General features: G+C 38.4%; 2 protein-coding genes across 2 annotated transcripts; one reads left to right on the plus strand and one right to left on the minus strand.

Moving 5' to 3' along the window:
* The first annotated feature begins 301 nt into the window (after positions 1-301).
* On the plus strand, positions 302-5,445 carry LOC145481951 (uncharacterized). Its single transcript, XM_081460526.1, has 7 exons — positions 302-655; positions 1,670-1,710; positions 2,118-2,176; positions 2,582-2,701; positions 4,027-4,098; positions 4,523-4,609; positions 5,096-5,445. The coding sequence occupies exons 1-7, from the start codon at positions 513-515 to the stop codon at positions 5,327-5,329; spliced, it is 756 nt and encodes a 251-aa protein (XP_081316652.1). The 5' UTR covers positions 302-512; the 3' UTR covers positions 5,330-5,445.
* A 344-nt stretch (positions 5,446-5,789) lies between these two features.
* LOC145481954 (transmembrane protein 107-like) lies at positions 5,790-11,152 on the minus strand. The gene is made up of 5 exons (XM_081460529.1): positions 10,844-11,152; positions 8,941-9,008; positions 8,453-8,553; positions 7,560-7,656; positions 5,790-6,474 (listed from the first exon to the last, which is right to left on the minus strand). Exons 1-5 carry the CDS (start codon positions 10,925-10,927, stop codon positions 6,408-6,410), a joined length of 417 nt encoding a protein of 138 aa, XP_081316655.1. The 5' UTR covers positions 10,928-11,152; the 3' UTR covers positions 5,790-6,407.
* Between the last annotated feature and the right edge of the window lie 12,438 nt (positions 11,153-23,590).

Consider the following 23,590-nt stretch of genomic DNA (forward strand, 5'->3'; position numbering starts at 1 on the left):
CAAGGGAAAGTCGAAACCACGGGAGAAATCGGCAACTTTTCTTTGTCATATTTTTCCTTTGTCGCTTAGATTTTTTCTCGCCCTACTAACCGCTCCTAGGTCTCCGGGGATGTACAGACATCGGGATAGAGTTCTATTTCATACATGTAGCTCAATTCATGGTCCTATATTCTGCAACAGAAGTTGTAATCTAATTAAGAACCAGCTAACTTCTTCAAAAAGAACCCGAACAATGTTTCCAGACCCTAGTCTAGTTGAATAATACAGAAGTCAATGTAACCCCTCCCCCCCCCCCCCCCACCCCGCGACAAGGTGGGGATTAGTCGGGAAAAGAAGGAGATTCGACCGAATCGCATCCCCGAGAGGGTGGGGTATTGGGAAATATTTGCTATGTCAATGATAAGACCGCGGCAGTCTGGGTACGATGTTTTTGCGACAATTGATTTTCAATTATACAACATGGAAAATTTCTTAGATTGAGAAACCGCTGTCTCGATGTAAAGATTTTCAAAATGGCCGCTCTCTCGTGTAGGTTATTTAACAACTCGTGTTTTCTTCTACGTCCGATGCAAAGGCGCCTTGTCACAAAATTAGCCACAGATCAAGATGCCAAAAAGGAAAAGAAAAGGAAGAAAATGGAGACTAGGAAAGAAATGTAAGCGCTCGAATTTTTAGTTAATGGCAGATGGTTCCATGCCTCGCCGATCTCGCCTAGCTACCTTTGGGCAAAAAAGCCAATACGGAAGACCAATGCTTGTACAGTGCAACCAAACAATATGTCTCAAGCAAACCAAAAACAAAGCAATATTTTCTTCAGCTGCAAACCAGCTCTTTACCAGCATACGCTTGGGTTGACTCCGGAGCCGACCACCGGACCAGAGCCCGATAGGTGGGGGTTGAGGGGTGCTTCTATAGTTACCAGTATTGAGAGCTAACTGTAGGCAGGCTGACCTGAGTGTTATTTAGGTTAACTAGAGAAATTTACCCTACCTCTTGGATCACCCTTTTCTAGACCTACCCTGTATATGTTTGGGAAATACGTAGGTAGTTATACATGGGGATTGTCTGTTTAAACGTTACCCTTGGGTTGGAAAAATTCAACACCTTGAAAAATTGAATGTTGGGGAAGAGGAGTCTCTAAGATTGCATACCCTTTAAACCAGGTTACAAGTTCTACCATTAAAATGTGCAACCCTACATGTCCAGTTAATATTATAATCATTCAGCTGTTAAGATATGTACATTCAGATTGTTCATGTGTGTAGCAGAATGATATGCATTAGATTGTACAGGACTATACTGCGACTGAAAGCAGTTAACATCCGATAAGATTTAATTTTCCTTGTATAAAGTTGTCTGTTCCCCTGGTAGGCCCAGGGTTTGACTCCAGGGAGAAGCCAGTGACTTGGGGTGCATCCCTTTGGGGTGATCTGGATCAGTATCACTGATCCAAGATCACTTGGATCATGATACATCAAAGGAACTGATTTGTCCACTCTGGTCACGGATTCATTGGTTCTTTTGATGAACTATGAGCCGAGTGATCTAAGGATCACTGATCCTGATCCAGATCACCCCAAAGGGATGCACCTTTACACACATAAACTGTGATCAAAATGTCAGAAAGGTAATTTTTTTTAAAAATAACTGTTTCCTTTTTTTCATTCAGAATCAAAGATATTTCTAAAGGCTACTTTGCTGATCTTCATGGTAAGAAAAATGTTTGCTTCACCTTAATAGGTTAATATTAACTAAAATAACATGGTCACACTGACCATCTTTTGTACCCTGCAAGTGGATAAGCAGAAAGTATTGATTCAATTTTTCTAGGAAGACAACACGTTTTTGAGACCAAAGATTTTCCAGTGCTAACCTTTTTTGTAATCCATCAGTTGACTCCTGCAGTGTATATCAATCCTCAGCCCCTCCCTTTCCCATTTGGCCCACTGATGCCCAGAGAGATAGGGGAATGGGCACTAATGGAATAATGACTTGTGGACACTTGATACATGGATGTAATTCAATTCTGAATGCAAACCAGGACAGGTGATCCATCACTAAATAAAATAATATTATATTTCCATGACTAAAACATTTTTTCTTCTCATTCTGTTCAGAATTTCGTCGAAGCGGTGGTAAAAGGTTCTTTGCATTCGAAAAACCTAGTGAACCTAAGGTACATACTGTAGGTTGTAAATTATGTTCTAACCATAAAATATTACATGCTAGCCTACGAATACAGCCGCCTCTCATCACCCAACTACCGACGACCCTTGGTGGTGGGTAATGAGAGGCGGCTGTATTCGCAGGCTAATTAATCTTCTCAAGTTATAGTGTTGTAAGTAGTATCATTAAAAATAATAATTTTGACTATTTTAATGATAATTTTTTATCATATTGATTATTATATTTTTTTATGACCTTTTATTCTGTCATGAAAAGAAATGGGACCTTGTGTCCCACTGAGAATAAAGAAAATAGGTGAAGATGAATGTGAACATGAAAAGAAATGTACCTTTTTAAAATATTGAGTCAATTTGTGGTAAGAAAAAAATGAATAATTTGATGATAACAATTTCAGGATTCATCAGCTTTTCCCAAGATCAAAGCAAGGACATTATCACAAAAGGAAGTTGATTTACAACAAGCATTTGTTGGCCATGTTACTCTTGTGCTGTTATGGATTAAAGCATTTGGAGAGGTATGATATGACTGGATGTTTGATTGCAACATTATGATTGCAACATTATGTTGTGACCAATAGTTGCATCTAAGTATAAAGTACAATAACAGGTACCATAAGTCTTCGAATTAGCACCCGGGGCGCTTATTCCAAATTTAGGAGAAACCGGGGGGCGCTTATTCGAGGGGGGGCGCTTAATCAAGGCGGGGCGCTTATTTAATTTTTCCAAATTGTGGCCTGACATGATCATTTTTTCCATTGAATACATCATCTGCGCATAAACAACAACATAAGCTGTTTATCAACACAAAAAGCTGATCTTTATGATCCTAAAGTTTAAATCACGGCACTTTTAGTACTTAACGTGTTCAACGTCTTCACTTAACGCGTTCACAAATTGAAACCATGTACAAATCTAATACTACACGACAAAAACTATACATCCTTTGTTGTCTCATTACTCGTCCACAAAATGGGGGAAGGGTAGGGGGCACTTATTCCAGGAGGGGCGCTCATTTTAAATTTTGGCCAATAAGAGGGGTGCTTATTCAAAGGGGGTGCTTATTCGAGGGGGGTGCTAATTCAAGGATTTATGGTAATGCAAAACATGAATGATTTCACTTATTGCATAGTATTTTTTAAACTTTAAGAAAAAGTTTCAAGGAAGGAGAGAAAATGTTTTGTGCAATTATTAAGCTCAGTAAAAATCGTTAGGCAGCCCACAGGTTGAGCTTTGATAAATGTTCAGGTCACCTAGACTCGATTTCCGCCACTCTCTCAAGTCCAGTCTCATTTCCTGAACAGATCACCCGCATGCAGTTTAACGTTTTTCTTGGCCTTAAGCTCCCACAGACCTCTGCAGCTGAGCACAGAGTATCAATTTTTATTGATGTGTGGAGGGTCATACAGTCTTGGCTCAACGCCTGTTGGGAGATCTGGGAAATTTTTTTAGTCGCATTCAACCAAGTGATAACGAACAACAGCTGACTGGCAATTGCTTTTGACAAACTTTACATTGAGTTTTTACAGATTTTTACAACCATACCATCATGTACATGATGTCCATTTCAACAGATGAGACTTATAACTTACACCAGTACCATTGACTGACAAGCACTAATTTTCATTTGATCCTGAAGATGACTTCCACTCAGGTTGTGGAAAAGCCAGTCACCAACATCAGTTCTTTTCAGAACTGCCCTCACCCGGACGATCACACATTACAAACTAGACTGATTAACACTTGGTTAAAATATAGCACGATCATATCACAATGAGTTAGTTATACTAAGTGTATATAATTAAATGATGATCATATAATTGAGTTCCTATCTGTTTTTTAGACAATGTGTGACAAGTATAGACTTCCATTCATGGAACACTTTCAAGAAGAACCTCTTGCACAACATTATGAGGTGAGCATACATGTAATTTACACAAGGAAATGAAGAATACCAACCAATGTGGCATGCCTGCTGAAATAAATAATATTACCAAAAACAAATTGCAGACCTAGTAGTTGTGTCCACTAAATTAAAATGAGAGTCTATGGATTAATTAATTATTGTTGTAAACACCTGCCATGAAAATAATGTGTGCCTCCAGAAAATATCCATTCCCTCTCTAAGGAGGGTTCCAAGGGTTCCAAAGGCTTCTAAGGGGGAATCAAAGGAGTTCTTAAAATTAAGTCAAAATTTTTAAAGTACTATTAAACAGGAATTTCCAGAGGGAACACCACAATTTATTGTTTTTGAATTCAAACATGCACTTTGCACTTGCTTCAGTGGTGAATCTGTTGTTGTCCTGTGCATTTTCAGTCATGGATACCTTTTCTTGCAGATAAGTGTTGTTGATGGGTTCTTCTTCAAAGCATTCAGCAGACTCATTGAAAGTAATCTGAGAAAACGAAAGGCTGTAGACAGACATGTAAGACTGCAGTTTACAAATTTGATGTTGTATCTGTTTACTTAGTTGCTGTGGTCTCATGATAAGGGCATAATAGACCTCAGTGAATTTAGTGATCTTAGGGTAATAAGCACTGTTTGGCATTACTGTTTTCTATTCTTGGACAAGCTACAAAGTGCTCAACCCTTATGTGCACAATGTAACCCTATCTATAGCACCAAGATGTATTCATGGTCTGTTTGGTGACCAGTGAATCGCCAGGGCTGCCTGAGATCCCAGATTAAACTTTGGCTTGATAAGCCACCTACAAAAACTTGCAAGCAGATTTTAACTTGAATTAGTTTCATCGTTCTCCCAAAAAAATAATTCTTGTCATGACAGAAATTGAAGTGAAATGCAACAGTGTCAACAGTGGAGGAAGGCAAAGCAAATCTCATTCTTGTAATCATTATATTCAATGTTTCTGACAGTGTTTAATTAGTATTCTATATTGTTTTCATCTTCCAGGACAACTATCTCTTCTTTACTGGAAACCTGAAACCAATCAGGGAAAAATTCTTGGAGAATGAAATTGTCGGTCATGCATTTCTCATAGACAGTAATGGATTAGTGAGATGGAAGGCACATGCCAACCCCACAGAAGAGGAAATCAGATACATGCTGGATTGTTCAAAATTGCTTCTGAAAGAGACACAAAGAACTCTCAAGCGTAATAACAAAGTTGTATCAAACATCAGATGATAAAGATGATAGATCTTTTTATAAGCTGTAGTTCTTTTCAATGTTGTTAATACCAGCTGATGGTCACCATTTACCTAAATTAATTTGAGGTTCAATAAAAGGAGTTACTTATTGTACCATTTGCATGTCTCTGATGCATGTAGATGACAAATTAGGTTGGAAACCAGTTGCATAACTCAGATTAAGATACATAGGTTGTTTTCAACTTCAATCAATATATTTGGCCAACCTTTCTTTGCATCACATGTCAAATGGGTAGTTGAGTATGGGGAATGAGAGAGAAGATGGTCACACAAAATTTCAAGGCACAAACAGGGCCTGTCATTGATCTGTCCCCCCCTGCCCTTTTTGAGCATTTACAGCCAGCCCCACCCCCACCCCCCACCCCCCAATTGAGCCTGACTGAGCAATACCCCAAAGTTCATCCAAATGTCTGTGTAACATATCAAGAGGGAGCAAAAACTTTTCGGTAATTTTATTACAATTTCCTTCACAGATAGTTTTACAAAGGTTATTTATTCAACAATTTATTATTAACTAGATATAAATACACTGTAGCTCATAGTTCAACTGATTTAAAGAACATTGCATCAAGCTACTGGTAAATGTACTTTTTTGGGTTGCTGAGTTATGGATTTAGAAACAATTGAAAATATTTTGAGTTGTCTTTCTGACGGTGTTGTTAACTTAGATACACTATCTAGATTCTAGAGCATTATCAGTCACACTTTTAACATAATTAATATTCTGGCAGATTTACAAAACTCAGCTTTTAGCAAAGTTATGCACTTTGTAATGATTTGACACATTGCAGAAATACATACATGTGGAATGCAATGTAGACAACACCATAATTTATTACATTTACATTTATTTACATGACACATTATAACACGTTTTTAAAATATATACAACTACATGTATTGCAAAAAAAGTTCAAGATGCGAGGAAGAAAACATGGACTACATGGTTACTAATCAATATTACATCACTCTATTACCTTTACTAGCAGCTTTCTCTTTTTAAGAGCTAATAAAAATGAATTAGGAAATGTCATGTTATTTTTGGTACAGCCATGTTATCTGTCAGCTCGAAATAGCAGGACACCGATCAAAACAAAAGTTTCGATGAGAGCTGGCAAAGCACTGTAGAAAATAAAATATAATTATTAGTCTATTATAATTTAAGGCTGGAGTTGCAACTTGATTTTAAGACCTTACAATCAGAGACATTGCAAAAGTGCCACAAAAACGGTTTTGACTGATTTGGTTGGGGGAATGCAACAGGAACCTTGAGGCTTGGTAGCCAGACCCAAAAACTTAATCTATAATTTTTCTACATGAAGAAAAGTACAGCACTATTCTACAGCACTACAGAGAGCACTAATATTCCACATTACCATTTTGATGTAATATATCAAACACGAAAGGCCATGTTTGACCACATTTCTAAACACTAAGAAGAGAGTAGAAAATATGACGTGCAGCAGAGTATTTTTGATGAGCTTCGAGGTGTTTGGACATGTGGTCAAACACTGTCTTGAGTGTTTGATATATCTTCTCGATCAAAACTAAAGCTAAGGAGAAAGTGGAGAAATAAAATCATAAAATATATGCTAATTAAGATGAAATATCCAAACACTGCTACAGTCATAATTTCCTTTGTTTAAACTTGATGGATTATTAATGAGTTTGAGAAAGCTGGTTCCAGCCAAAATAACTGGTATCATAATCTACCTGTAGTTTTATGTACTCCATTCAGTCTATTGAACTTATATGAATCATACTTAATGAATTCTAAGTAAAAGGTATGACCAAACTTATGGGGAGGTCAGTTAGGGGGGATGGGGCAAGTGTAAATGGCGCAAGTTAAGGACAGGAATTCCATGGGAGGTGGGATTTCTGAGATGGTGGGAACATGAGATTTAAGGAAATTATTTTGAATAAGAAAGGGTTGGAAGTGGAAATAAGAAGTACATGTCTGGGAAGGTGGAAGTTCAGACTCCTCTGCTCCTCTCTCCCCTCTCTCTCCCCCCCCCCCCCACCCCCTCCACCACCCCCAAATGTGTCACAGAGCCTTTTCCATCTACCTCTTTGCACCACTGTCTCATTTCAATGCCAAACATATCACGTACAACTAAAACTTTCAGAGATCTAAACATTTCTCTGATTGATTTCTCCAACTGAATTGAACAGTCTTCAGTTGTAAGAAAGATATTTGGAGTACTCACCTACAGAATCCAAAGACATACCAGAACTTATCACAGTCCCATTCCTCAAGGACGAACATAGACAAAGAAATAGCAGCACTGGAATGAGCTGCGATGGCTACATTTTTCAAAGTCAAGGAGCAAAACTGAAAACAGAATACACTTGACCTGATTTTTGGCATAAAAAGGGAATAAATTTATAGAAAGTAAATATTCCCACAAAGAAGCAGTGCTAGGCTCAGAAGTAAATTTCAACCGTGCAAATACATGGTATTAGTTAATGATTAACTAATAACATGTATGAGTCGCGAGGTTTGTTGTCAGTAGTTTAATGATTACACAATAGTTATAAGACTACTAGAGGATTAAAATATATTTTATAACTTTTTGAACTCTAAAGGATTACACCACAAAACCTACAATTTTGTGTATTTTTAAGCCTAAAATTATAATTTTCACTTTCAAGAGTAGCACATGCAATCATTGTCTATCATGTAAATCTACTAGCGTTCTATCACGAATGCCGTTCTCTGATTGGCTATGCTACTCACTATCTATTCAGTTGTAGATAGTGAGTAGTGTGCTAGTGTGCGCTAGTTAAAAAAGTGACGGGACCTGCTTCTTGGCATTTTCAAAGTGTCTGTGAAGAGGATTTAAGTAAAGTTTTGAATGACTGGTAGATTTATACTAAAATAATAGTAAGGTTATTCGCTCTTAATTTCTATGCATGATAGTTGACTCAGATTGTGCCCTCGTCAACTATCACACGATAGAAATTTCGAGCTCCTAATCTTATTGTGTAATAGAAAACAATGAGAGAAGCAATCAGATTTGCAGATTTTCAATAGAACACAGCTGAGTGGCTGCTAATTAGTATTATACTAATGCAATATTGTGTGAATAGAAAAGGATACAAAGCAGAGTTGCAGTACCATTAAACATGGAGCAACCTCCAAGGAATCCTCCAAACTCTAACCCCAGAAACACCAGAGTAAGAGACAGGCCCACAATTAACCTGTGAAAACAGTAAACAAACAAGAGATATGTATTAAATAATCAAATAAGTGGATTAAAAATTAACTTGCTATTCATTTATACTGTATACATTCATCACTACTTAATAACCAAGAGTGAGACCTTTAGGGCAAGGTCGTGAGGCCAAGGTCTGAGATTTTCCCAAGAAGACTGAATGCTCAGCATTAGTATTAACTTTTATTATATGGCATTTTGCTTTGTTTTTGCAGGCCCATAATCGGCCCATGGGCATAATTTACAAGAGAATAATGCCCTAGAAGTAGCCAATCAGAACACACATTATAACTGCCACAAACAAAAGCCATAATTACAAATATTATTCACTTAGTTTCAATGTACACTTGAAGGGAATTAATTATGTACATACTCCGTATCCTTTGTTGAAAACTCACTGTCTGTATACTGGAGAGGGAGACAAGCTCTAACATTCACATCCTGAAAGGAATAATGAGATATAACAGTACTGTTTATTGTCGATAAACACCTTACATGGGTACCCTACATGGCAATACTTGGGTCAAGTTCATTACATTAACTGGGGATGGAGTGCAGCGAAGTCTGTCAAAAATAACTACAAGCATGTTAAATGAATTTCTGGCATGCATACCGTGGGCCAGACATCTTTTATTTTTTCTGGACTGGTCCCTATCTACCAGTCTAGCCCTTCAAAACATTGTCATGTACAAATGTTTTCCATACGATTTTTTACGATAACTACAGAATTTCTTGTGTGCTCATTGGCTAATTTTTATTGTCAATAAGCAGACAGACACATGAATTTATAATTTATGTGATGTGTCAAAGAGTGAGAGCGAACTGTTATCGGAAAAAACAAATTGGTGTCAGTTTTTAATGTGTCTGTCCTGTTATAGACAGTTAATTTTGTCATAAAATTGTCAAAATAGTCTACAGATCCACTCAGCTATCGCCTCGTGGATCCACAGCTACTTTGACAATGTTTGGATGAAATTCATGATCAGTAACAGGGCAGACGCATGAAAAACTGGCAGCAATTTGTTCAATGGTGAGCTCGAGATCATACAATGGTGTGATCATCCATTGAGCATGCACCACTGTTGCTATAACATGGAAATGGACAATCCTGATTTACTAGTCAAAAACTTCATGTATCAGTAGAAGTGAAACTAGGTTTGATTACCAGCCACTGGTTGGGACAATGAGCACATGTTCGTCAACTCAATCAGAAACAAGCACTCCCAAATAGACAGTGAGTTTCCTTTAACATTTCAAGGCTCTTGACAGATCATACAGAAAACTTGTCGTCTTCCTTGTCATTATACAATAGTCCTTGTCTAGCTCTTACATGTACAAGTAAAATCGGTACATGTAAGTGACAAGTTCATGCACTGAACATACATTTGGTGGTCATTGAGTATTTCCAAAGTTCAAGATGCATTCTCTACAGTCACACAGTTTTGCTTCCCTCCTTTCTTTGAAATTAACAAATCGAATGTGGTTTAGCATGGTCTATCCTCTTATCGACAACGATACGTGTTATCAGAGTGGTCAAAATGTTGTGGACCCACGAGGCCCAGCCAAGTGAGTCCACAACAAATTTTGATCAATGTGATGATGTGTATCATTGTCGATAAGAGTACAGACGACGCTTAACCACATTTCGATTTGTTTTTTTACCACAATATCAGTGTCAAAGCAAATTTTTTTTTTTTCAGAGCACGAGCTTACAAAGGCATTGCGTGACACATTGACACCGGCAGCGTTGTCTGGACTCTTAACGACAACGGCGAATTGGCCAATCAGATTGCAAGATTAGTAGCAATTGTGGTAAAAAGTTGTTTTGATGTACATGTAAGCGTATATAAGATTATACAACTGCAGCAAAAAGATATACTGACTAACTATAGAGCTATACTTAAGAGTCAAAACGTACGGCGCATTAGCACAGTATCGCACAGCTGTGCCCTCATCAACTATCGCGCGATAGAATATCGAGAGCAAATAATCTAATTGTTTCAGTATAAATCTACTAGTCGTTCAAAACTTAATCTAAATCTTCTTCAATGACACTCCGAGAAGGGCACACTGCTACGCTACTCACTATCTATCACAGAATAGATAGTGAATAGCGTAGCCAATCAGAGAACGGCATTCATGATAGAACGCTAGTAGATTTATACTAAAACTCGATCGATAGAAACACGGTACGTGTTTTCCATTTCTTAAATGCTTATCAGTTTTCCAGAGCAAATGAACATAGGTCTCGACTCTACGTTTATTTCTCTACCTACCTTTGATAAAAATATGACGACTGTAACAACAAAGTGAGCGATGAGACTTAAAAATCTGGATGCAACAAGACTTCCGATGAACATTTTTGTATATTGAACTCTCAATCAGGAGGTAAATCATCCATCATAACGCCTGTAACGATCTGTTTGGCCGTAAGCCGCCATTTTGTTTTCCTTTGTGGCCTCGCCTTGAACAATTGTTTCGTTTTTCGTTTCCAGGTAACGCTTCTCAAAAGCGCTATATGATATTTTTCAAGCCTAAAGACTACGAGCTACAAAACCATAAATCTGACTTTCAACTTAACAGAACACTGTCAGCCGCCCAAATAAACGGAGTGCAGGTAAACAGGCCAGTCGGCAATCGATCGAGATGGGTGGGGGGGGGGGGGCGGTAAATGTGGAGGAAGGATGAGGGGTAGGGGTGGGGACGTTGTCAATAAACCCTTAGCATGCTTTTCTCTCTTTCCCAGTTATGTTTGAACGGGCGCCGTTTCATTCTAGTTGGTATACATGCAGCTTAAGCCCTGGCCAAACAGACTCGCAAGTAGACGCAAGTTGAAAACTTGGGCTCACTTGCAACTCCGTTTGGTCAGGCCTTGCGTGAACTTGCGTTGACTTGCGATGATTTACGCTCACTTTGGTCGAATTCAAGTTTTTCACCGTTTTATTTGGCCACCCAACCCGAGTCAACGTAATTTGAGTGACTCCATTCTTTTTTATAGCAACCTGTGCCTATTAGCCAACCAAATACAGGAGACCGAGATTTTTTTTTTCTTTTTTTTTTGGCGACTTGCGCGTACTGGCTGTCCTTGCGAGGAAACTTGCGAGTTCCTTTGGCCACCTAACTCAAGTCTCTACGCAAGTTCAGCTTGCGGCTACTTGCGAGTCCGTCAGTTTAGCCAGGGCTTTATAGTGAAAGAAACGTATCTCTTCCACCGTTCCCTCTTTTTTTCTTTCTTTCCGTTCTTTCTGTTTTCCTTTCGTTTCCTTTCATTTCCTTTTCTTTCCTCTCCTAACCTTTGCTTTGCTTTTCATTACGTTTTGCCCTTTTGGTAATTCGCTATCCAAAAGAAGCAAACGCACTTTATTTTTTACCTTGTTTCACAAGAAAAATAAAGGCGAAACTAATTATAAGGCGAGTGTTACGATTCGCTGACGTCAAGGTATTTCAGTTAAAAAACTATGACGCGAAAAATTCAAATTTTAACTGTTCTTTTTATGCAGCATATCCCTACAGTAGCAGAGAGGCTTAAGTCTCCTTGAAAATGCAACCTATAACAAGACAGTTTCTCACTTGGCTGGTGATCCTGTTCATTATTGGAGGTCTTTATGCCGACAATCCAAAACCTAAGCGTAAGTTGTACAATCGCCTCTAGTTAGCGTTTATTTAAGGCCTTGATTCCTTACTTTTACTGGAGCGGAGTTAACGCTGATTTCGATTTCTTATAGGGGTAATAGGTGATATTCAGTGTCAGGAAAACTGTCTGAATTTTTTCTGGTAGCTCTTAGAGTAGGCTTCGAGTAAGGGCTGTAAAGGGTTAAAACTTTAATATTTTCAACCTGATCTTAAGTTTACTTTCCATCCCTGGACTCTACCTCGGCGGACGTTTTAACCTTCAGTTGGTGAAATCCTTCAGGATCATATTTTACAAATATGAGTAGTGTAAAATGTATGAAAACTTTTCAACCATTCAGACTGCTAACAATGGGCAAATGTTTCGAGGTTACTTTCGTTTCATCAGATCATGTGTTAACTTTATGAAAATTGCGCGCGCGCGCAGTGGGTTGCTCAATTTGAATCTGAAGAACGACTCAGATAAATCTATTTTTTATGTAAATGCTGCGAATAGTATTTGCCACCTGGGCGACGTCTGACACAGTCTTCAAAAATAACTGGCGGAGATAGACGATCCATGCAATCATATTCTCTTCTCTTTCTTTGTACAGGTGGTAAAACACGTTCTCTCGTGTTTGATATATTACCTGACTATGTTTTTCTTATTTTTTATATAACTGAGAAAATTAACTCATTGTGATTGGCTGAGAGCAAGTCAATGTATCAGTAATAATCATAAAAATTACAATTTCCTCGATTGTGATTGGTTCAAAAAAACTCCCATTTTCCGCTAATTAACTTGCCAAACTTTTATTGGACAGTTTGTTATCGGCCAGTTCAATAAGCCAATCACATTTAAAGCTGTAGTTTAAACAGGAGCCATAAACGGCTCCTGGTTTAAATCAACCAATCATATTCAAAGTTGTAGTTACGTGCGTGCGTGCGCGCGCTTGCTTTTGTGTTTTTGGCGCCTAATTGGCGGTACGAGGCGCGGTGGCCTTAGAATGTTTACATCTCCTTTGTAGATATTTCAATGCAAATTTTCCCTTTCTTCCATAACTTGGCTATTCTCCTTTTCTCGGAAATTGTAATTTTTATGATTAATTGCATGGTAATAAGACTTACTGTCGTCCAATTCGGTCTGTAATCATACTCAGTCGTGATAAACAAATCGGACTCCCGCTGTGCGGTCGTCCGATTTTGTTATCACTCTTATGAAAACAGATCGAATTAGACTCCACTCAGTCCTGTTACCATTACTTATTATATGGCTGTGTCTCACAAGGACTGGGAACTACCGAATTCAAGAAGTTGATTGGCTGAAATCGATATTGAAAGCGGTCTAGGTTTTCCCATCTAGACCGGCCTCTAGACCGGTAATGTTTTGCGGTGAAAAAGTTGCAAACTTTAATGCAAAAATGTTGACTATTTTCTTCTAACAATATTTATTTATGGTAATGCCAAAAAGTCTGATAAGAAAAGAAAAGAAAAGTAAAGAGGACGAGCATACTTCGGCAGAATTAAGTTCAGCTCATCGTCTTTCGCAAGCAAAATGTCGGCTAGTACAAAATAACCAGTTACACTAAACGAATTAAATTTCTCTTGCTTGCCATATAATAAACATCTTATTAACCGACCCTAGTCGGTCTGTATGGGAGAATCTTTATCTCAGTTGTGTGTACAAACCTCATTGCGTTCGGTCTGTACTCACGACCTCGGTCAAGATTCTCCCATACAGACCTCTTGCTCGGTTAATAATTAGCTCTTATTAATTGAGCTAAGTCGGTCTGTATGGGAGAATCTTGACCGAGGTCGTGAGAACAGACCGAAAGCAGTGAGGTCTGTACACACGACCTCGGTCAAGATTCTCCCATACAGACCGACTCAGCTCGGTTAGTAAGATCTTTATTATTGGCAAAGAAGAAAACTTTAATTCGTTTAATGTAACTGGTTTGCTGACACTTTGCTTGCAAACGGCGATGAGCTTGACTTAAACCTGCCGAAATTTGCTCGTCCTCTTTACTTCTTTTTTTGTCATCAGGCTTTTTAACACTTCCATAAATGATTGAGAAGGAAATAAAAGAAAATGGTGAACATTTTTGTATTTTAGTTTGCTACTTTTTCAGCGCAAGATAAAACCGGTCTACAGATGCCGGTCTAGATGGGAAAATCTAGACCGCGGTCAATATCGATTTCAGCCAATCAAATTTGTGAATTCGGTAGTTCCCAGTCCTTGTGAGACACAGCCATATAATAAGAGCTAATTATTAATTTGCGCTGCAGTGCAAATTAACGCCCGAGCTTTCGTGATTTTCCCAGTCATATAATAAATGAGTAATCGTATGAAGTCTCAGGCAATTAAGGATCTACACTATTCGTGATATTTGCAAATTCTTTCAAATTTCACTCGCTTAAAGGCTTGTGCAATTTTGAAAGAATTTTCAAAAATCACTCGTAGCGTAAATCCTCGGGACCACACCCATATCGACATAAGTTTTTGGATAAGCAAACAGATCTTTTTCTTTCAACAAAATACGAACCTGTTGAAAAACCTAACATTTACAGGCTAATGACTGAGCACCATATATTTAGGAGCCTTTCTTGGTTCATTTGGGAAAATCTACTCTCTAAGAAGCAGCTTTTTAGTGTTTCTCACTGAACGAATTCGTTATGTGATTATTATTCACAACTTACTATTGTCAATTGCTCTTTTGTAGTTGTAAAGTGCCGTAGCGACAGAGACTGCAAGAAGAAATATTCCACATGCGTTAAAGCACAGTGCACTTGCCCGGACGAGTTAATATTGGGCGAAAAATCATGTGAACCTGGTAAGAACAAAGAATGATCTATTTAGGATTACGGTATCCAAATAGCACTTAGCCAATCAGAAGCCGCGTCTATTGTTCTGATATCCTACAATATCAAGTCACTGACCTAATATGGCTACCATGTCATGATCACTTGGCCGAATTTGGTTACGGTAAATACTCAATCATACCTTCTTTGGGACCCTTCGTTAGCGTATCGGGCTCGTTTGGTCTCGCCATGGGTATTTTGGCTCGACTACTGCTCAACAAAATACGAACCATGGCTCGACCAAACTCGTCTGGTATTCCGACCGCCGAAGAGTATCAAGAGGGTACTGCTAGGTAAAATTATCTGAAGAATTCGATTATTTAATTTTGTTAGTTTGCTTGAAAGTCATTTTGACATAGTGAAGTGAAACATTATAACTGTAAAATGTTTGTTCTGTATTGCGATCTTATCGCAATTGGTTTTTTTTTCCAGCGCCGTTGCATCCATGCGTTGATGACAAGGATTGCAATTCTCGGGCAACGTGTCAAGATGGAAAATGCATTTGTCGAGGAAAGAGAACTGGAAACGGGAAATACTGCAGAGGTACGGTTAATTATCTACACGGATTTGAAAATATATGAAAGTTATTTGCCTTAACGTGATGTGTATACGGTGGTTTACTTGGTTATTTTCCAGTGGCCTATTTACTTTTGACCGGTAGGCGACAGTTGATTTTATACATACATCAACCATCTGTTGTTTGCTTTGTAACAGCCTACCTTTTATAATGACACGGTAATTCCTTCTTCATTAGCGATGCAGTTAAGGAAAAACTGGCTAAGCAAGCTCGTGAACAAACTCAACTGGCTTTTGATTTATGTGCACTTTCAGCATTACCCCAGGACTTTGTTTTCTACTCAAATTTCAGATTTAGCATAACCTCTCTTTTAGGAAGTGAAATTAGCCGGCAACCAGCTTTTAGCAACATCTTGGCTTCAAATAATGTCAACATGTCATGTTGCGAAATTTAAATGAAACAATTTTTAACGCAATCTGCCTAAAATTAATGACCGCTATTTTTTTAGATTCGTTACCATGTAGAAAGGACTGTGGTCCTGGTGGTACATGTCTCAGGGAACGTTTGATGTACAAGCATCCGGCAGAGTGCAGATGTGACAAGGGGTTTAAAAAAACTAAGGATGGCGAGTGTGTTGGTGGGTGTTCTTTTAAAGAAAACATTATCTTTAACAAATATTAGATTATGAGATTATGAGATCGATATTTCTATTTAAACAATATTGTTTCTGTCGAGGAACTATCGGCTGATAATTACCCCGCGGAAATTTGATGTTCTTAACACAAATATACTATAATTTTGAGAACATCAAATTTCCAAGGGGCAACTATTGGACCGATAGTTCCGAGACATAAACACTGTATTGTCTTTATTGTTCACCAATAGAATTTCTTCCGCTCGCCAGCCTGAGTTCAAAAATCATATTGAATTATTCTCAACTTTTTTGAGATGAAAGCCGTGAAAGTCAAATGTAAAATTCAAAAAGGAAAATAAATAAAACCCACTTAATGCAATTTCAATTGTTTATTTCTTTTATAAGCTCGCTTGTTTACAGAAAATTTTACACGAACGAGTACTATCCATCCGGGTATTTTACTCGGACTGACACTATGGGCTGATAGTGTCTCTCCGCGGTTGAACACTATCGGGTCACGTGATCAATTTAAACCAATAAGAATTGGAGAAAATTTGGTGGTGAAATATAATGCGTGATAGTTGACGAGGGCGCAGCCCGAGTGAACTATAATCTAATTGTTTTAGTATAAATCTACTAGTCGTTCAAAACTTTATTTAAGTCCTCTTCACAAACGCCTCGGAAACGCAAGGAAGCGACCGTCACCTCATTGACAAGCGCACACTGCTACGCTACTCACTCTATCTACACCAAAATAGATAATGAGTAGCGTAGCTAATCAGAGAACGGCATTCGTGATAGCACGCCAGTAGATTTATACTAATTAACATTTACACCCCGTTCACACTCCGCCGGAGAAATTTGAAAACGTAGCTTTCTTATTTCTTCGGTTAACCGAGTCCACACTAATCCGTCACGAAAACGGAGCTTTTTGAAAACGCTCTTCAAACCGGAGGAATTTGAAAACGCCGGTTTTGGTGTGGACGGAAAACATTTTGAAAACGGAGCTTTTCGAAAATGAAGACATTACGGTAATTATGTAATTTCCCTGCCGGATTTTTCCTCAAGGACAAATCCAAAATGGCCGCTTATTATTACGTTTTCTGGAAAATTTCGAAAATTTTCCGGCTGGTCGAGTCAAACCATTTACATTCTAACCGAAATTTCCGGGATTTATTCAACCAAAAAAAACTCCATAATTTTCCAAACGATGGCAAATGATAAGGAAATTTCCTCGCAAATTTCACGGAAAATAAAAAAAAAATAACCTTCAAAAGGAGAAATAGATTGGAACGGAAATTAATTTCCCCTGGCAAATTTTCGATAATTTCGTTATAGCTCGCGTTGTCGTTTTCTTTTCTGGAAACTGCTCCATTCACCATTGGAAATTTCAGGAGATTCAAACAGGAATCCATGGACCAATGGAATTCGAAAGTACCTAAGATTCCGTTAACTTAATTTCTTCAGGAAGAGTTATTAGCAAACACTGATACATTCTGTTAGATATAATTTTTCGGTCTTGTTATTCAGCTTCAGTGCCATATAAATTGATTGAGTCCATTAATAATAGTAAAGTAAGTAAGTAAGTAAGTAAGTAAGTAAGTGACTTGATTTAAGTGTCAGGTTAAAATAGCAGTGACAAAAACCACTAAATAGGCACACTTAATAGATCTTATACATAGTTATTTATCATACACGAAAGATCGTGTTTGACCACGTTTTCAAACACCGAGAAAATACGACGTATAACGAAGCGTTATTGACGATCTTCGCCGAAGACATGTTTAGACCACATTTCCACACATCTTGGAGATGTGTGGAAATGTGGTCAAAGCATGTTTTGATTGTGCGATATGTCTTCTCAATTGAAAGTAACTGAGATCAGATATCCAAACACCGTCCCGGTCATGATTTCGTTTGTTTAACCTTGATAGATTTATATTAATGAGTTTGTGAAATTTATTTTTAAGCGCTTGCGCATCCGTGTAAGAAGAATGAAGACTGTCACAAAAAAGCTGAATGTCACCGAGGAAAATGTCACTGTGTAGGAAGAAACACTGCGGGCAATGGAAAGTATTGCAAAGGTAATATTGTGAAACGATGTGTTGTAAAGAGCACTGTTTCGGTTCTAGCCTCATCCAGGGGCTCAGTTAGCTGGGACGCAGCGCGAAAAACGGCTCCTGGTTAATATGTAGTTAATTATTTGGGTTTTTTTTTTCCAGCTTCTCAAGGGTCCGGAATCCTGAAGCATTGAATCTGATTGGCTAGTCGCGTGCGTTCCAGTGGTCCGAATTTTCCTATCCGGTGCCCGAGTACGGGCCGCCCCGAAATTTCCAACTTAGTCAATTTTGTTTTGTTTAGCCGTAAAACAACGTAAAATGTAAACAATCAACACAGAGTCAAACAAATTCTGCAAACAGTATCGCTTCGTGTTCCCTAAATGTCAAACGCACGTGTAAGTCAGATTTAAAATGAACGGCTTTAATTTGAATTCAACTCAAAAGTTGCTTTCAAAGTAGTACCGTAGAAAAAAAATAAACACTTCACGATTTGCCGGCCTTTGCCAGTCCGTATTGAAAATATCTGTGCCCTCGGTCTTGACTGACGGCCCGAGGCCGCAGACTGAAGGCCGTAATCAAGACCGAGGGCACATGTTTTCCCGATATGGACCGATAAAGGCAGGCAAATAACATATATATATATCTTTTTTATTTCTTTTTTATCATGTTACAGATTCGCTGCCATGTCCGAAGGAGTATGAGGAAAAGTGTAAAGCAGGCGGCAACAATGTGGTATCGTGTGTTGTAGATCCCTTGTTTCCTGACCAACCTGAATGCAAATGTCATTTGGATTTTAAGACTTCTGAAGCTGGTATTTGTGTAGGTATGTTGCTACAATTTTGCTTTAAATGAAGTGCTCATTTACTAATCGATGAGGTTGAATTGTCTTGAAATGCTTGCTTAGGGGTTATCGTAGCTATCTGTCGAGAACTTTTTTTTTTCCCGCGATTGGCTTTGACAATTATTTGCCAGAACTCAATGAAATGACGATGACTACCACATTGTTTCTTTTTTTTCAAAATGACACATGCTTTCAAATCTAGTATTCGTAGTTGTACTTTTATGAGAAGGGAAAGGTCCCTAATATTAAAATACCAACAATATCAATGGAAAGAGGACAACTGAACAACATTATGGCAAGAAATTAGCAAGAGGACGGTCAAATACCCATTGTAAGATAACAGACTCTATTAATTTGGGATTTAAAACCTACGCTCAATGATATATAATGTTAGCTACAGAAACCTTTACCTTCATAGTTTGCATGTTTTAATGTGAAAATTTTTTCAGCTTTAATTCTGTCATTTTTTTTATTGTTCCTCAAATATTTATTAGTTACTTCTCTTGAATTTAAATTCAGTTGTTACTGCTTCTATTCCAAACGGTCACTTCTGAAGATGGATGTGGAAACATACAAAACATCAAGTGAAAAGATAGAATTTTTGTTTTCCAACTACGCGCTTTATTGTAAAGTTTACTACAGCAGTTTGCGCGTCATTTCTTGTTAAATGCCTTGCCTAATGCCTATCCACCCTCTTTAACAGTCCTCTTGGAAGTGTAATGACAAAGAAATTTTGTATTAACGTCCACGTTTACTTTTTCCTTGGCTTCTCAGAAATTACAGAATGTGAGAAGAATGGTCTTGTGTGCCCCCCTGGAAAGGTTTGTAAAACCGAGAAGGACAAGTATCGGTGCGCCTGTAAAGATGGCTACAAAGAGATCCTTCAGGGAGCAGGAAACAGCCCGTGCCGAGGTAGCAAAACTATGAGCAGATAATTTTGAATCAGATTCAAAGCCAAAATCAATTTGGATAATTTGGAATGAGAGTGAATAATTTAGTATCAAAGTGAAAAATTTAGTATCAAAGTAGATAATTTAAAATCCAATTGAATAATTTAGTACAAAATTGAATAATTTAGTTTGCGGACAAGGGATGTTTGACGAGTTCATTTATTAAAAATGAATAGTTTTGTTGTGAAGTCATACTGATTGATACTGATCTCATCTTAAAAACAATAGAGGCCAAAGCAAACGGATTTTCAGTAACTCTCATCAATACTTGCAGATGTAGATGAATGCAGTCAGGACGCTTGTTCGGGCATAAAAAATTCCGTCTGTGCAAACGCCGAGGGAAGCTACGAGTGTGAATGCAAAAAAGGCTTTCGAAAGAGCGATGACGAAAGTACCTGTGAAGGTAAGAAAAAGAACTCCGACAGAACTTTTCGTTACAGATTAAACGTTGCTTTGAAAGGATTAAGACATGAAACGTAAATTCCGAGTCCAACCCGTATAAAATGCGGGGCCGGTAAGGTAGGGTTCAGGGATTGGAATAAAAACATCCTGCATTGATATGAGGCATAAGTAAAGCCACCAAACGTCTGCCACGGCCCCGCCCCGTTGTAATTGTTGTTGTTTAAGTCTTTTCAAAGAGTTAGAAACTCCATTTCGGGAGAAAAGTTATTAGGATCTTTACTAACATACTGGATGATACTTTCAGCGATAAAAATCAATTTTTGTTACGTAAAAATTATTTGAGCATGCTCACCGGTGGGAAGTCTGCTGGTTTTGTGAATGCGTACTCGCACAATAGGTCACGTGGCTGAAACATTATGCTTATGCACCAGTCATTTCAGCCCCCCCCCCCCCCCCCAACTGATTTGGGGATACCCGACGCATACACTTTTACTATCAGTGGAATGCAGTGAAAGCCCCGTCTTGAGGGTAAAAAATTCAGAGTGAACTCCTCTACACAATTAAAGCTCAATTCGTTAAATAGATTATAATTTTTTTAACAACTGGAACTTTCACAGGATTTTTTTTTTTCTCATACCACGTAAATCAAATCAAAGTATGATTGATATTAAGCGATTGAAATCATACCTTCTTCGTCAGTTGTTCTGCCTCCATGTTTTCTGCGAACGTGCAACTTAAACCCAGTCTTCTAAAGAAGGTCGCGAGCCACGAGTGAAATCCCCGCCAAACCTCCGCTCAGTCCCCGCATTGTATAGCGAATCCGTGAAAAAAAGGTTCATTCCCCTACTACCGAGGAACCTAACTTGAGTGAAAACAAGGTGGAAACCCTCGGTTTGCCCCGGGTATTCCCCATTGGGTGCGGGGGGTTCAAGTGACTGGTGAATTAATAATATATTCTTACATCGCAGCTGGTGCAAATCAAATTTGCCAAGAAGGAGTATGTTCATGTGCCCCCGGATTTGTCAAAAACAATGACGAGGAATGCGAAGGTAAGATCCTGCATTTGTGGCTGTGCAGTAATAACTACTTAATAACCGAGAGTGAGGTCGTTACGAGAAAATCTCAAACTGAGGCCTTGCCGTATTGACCGAGCGACAGCGAGGTCAATACGGTAGGCCGAGGTTTGAGATTTTCCCGTAACGACCTCACTCTCGGTTATTAAGTAGTTTATTATATGGCTCATGAATTTAATAAAGAAAAGAAAAAAATTATTCGAGCGGAAGTCGTCAATTTACATCCGGCGATGCGCGCGTTTACCGATTCATTCATCGTCTCAAACCCAGGGCAAAACTACACAGTCAGTGACCTTTACGTATAGTTCGTTTTCACGTGACGTCATCACTTTCTAAAATCCAAAACGAAAGAACCACCACATTTTTTGCCCTCATCAGGCACAAGAGGCGGTATATTTATATCTGTTTACAATTTTACAGCTCAATAGCGTGCTTCGTTTGGAATCCAGAGCATTTTGAATTTCAGGGTTATGGAGGTGCGTGACACAAGGCTATGATGGAGTTTGTCGAAAAATATATACTTATCCCATGATTTTGAGCCTTTTTAGAAGTTAAAGCATTAGGAAAAGTGCTTATGTAAGTGCTTGTTTGATCAGTACTGATAATCAGTCGCCTAGATAGCCAAAGTAAGTTCCAGATGTTTACACTATTTAGCGGCCGCCATATTGGTGTACCACGGAGATACACCAACATGGCGTTTTCATACTGGGCTCTGTAAATATCGGCGAAACATTTCGACGAATATCTGAAGTTTGGGGAAACTCACAGGCCTAAAACTTGGAGAAGTGGCTTATTTAGTTATCTTCTATAACATCATAATTTCATAGCTTTTTCCACTGGATGGTTTTCGATTTATTTTTTTGTTGCGTGACAGTGAAAACGATCTATTCTGTGAAAAACCGCTCACACATTTCTTTACGGGAAAAATGATTGTCACAGCCTCAACAAGGTATTTTAGTACCGTGGTGCCACAACTTGATGGGGGAGTTTTTCCAACTTTTGTGGCGAAACGTCAACGCATATAGAAAAGACAGAAAGTGCTTCAAAATAGTCCAAACCAAGGGTCTTTCGGTGAAAGAAAATACTAATGCTTCAGAATGTACTGCTCAGAATAACTCGATCTCCGCATCGCTTTGGACAATATATCTTCGCCTTCTTCGTTCTGGGATTTATGGATGAACTTTTCGAGCCTTGTGAACGTCTAAAACTACCTGCAGTTATCAGAAACAGTGCTACCGACAGAAACCGCCCGATTGTTTATATTTGATGATCCTGTAAGCTGATTTGCACTTGCTTGTGTTAAAAGCGAGGGAATCTATTTGATAAGAACTGTTACGGAGTTCAATATTTCAGTAGTTGTTGTGACTAAGATGATAACTTATAAGTTTCTTAGTGGTGTTCTGCTCAGGATGCATGACAGATCTGCCGATGGTGTTTTTCACTTAGCGATTTTAGCTTTACCAGACTCGGTAAACTTCGATTGTTTTTCACCAGTGCCCGCCAAGGTTCCGGCTGGTAAGTCAAAAATGACTTCCATATAAATTTTGTTAAGGAAAAATCTCTACACTTTTAGCAACTCGGATTAAATTTACTTTCTCTTACTGTTTTTAATCGGCTTTCATCGTTTCAATGCGCTTGAATTTTCAGAGCCGGGCTCTTCCTAATTTGCATAATCCGTAATCGGCCCGTGGGCATTACGGCTGCATAATGACCGTTCAGATCTCGTTCTTAGCCAATCAGAACGCGCGTTATATTGACCACAAGCCAAAGCCATATAATAATTTATATAACTGCAGTGTGAAAGATTTTTAATAACCTGATGATTCCTTCCTCACTTTCGGAAAGAGCGTTTGCCTTTGACTAAGAGTATAAGTAACATCTGTTTCGGGTTTTGAATCTTCTTCCCTAAGGGAGTGGGTGGTAGGCCACCGTGGGTGGGAGTGGAATGTGTAAGGTTTGGCCACATCAGTTTTGCTTCATAAAATTGAAATGATATCACAAGAAATTTCCTTCATCCTTGCAGAAATTGGTTTTACCTGATCAGTGTTAATGAATAAACAAACCTCCTTTTGTCGCGA

Source organism: Orbicella franksi, chromosome 3 (assembly GCF_964199315.1).
Source record: "Orbicella franksi chromosome 3, jaOrbFran1.1, whole genome shotgun sequence".
Taxonomy (NCBI): domain Eukaryota; kingdom Metazoa; phylum Cnidaria; class Anthozoa; order Scleractinia; family Merulinidae; genus Orbicella; species Orbicella franksi.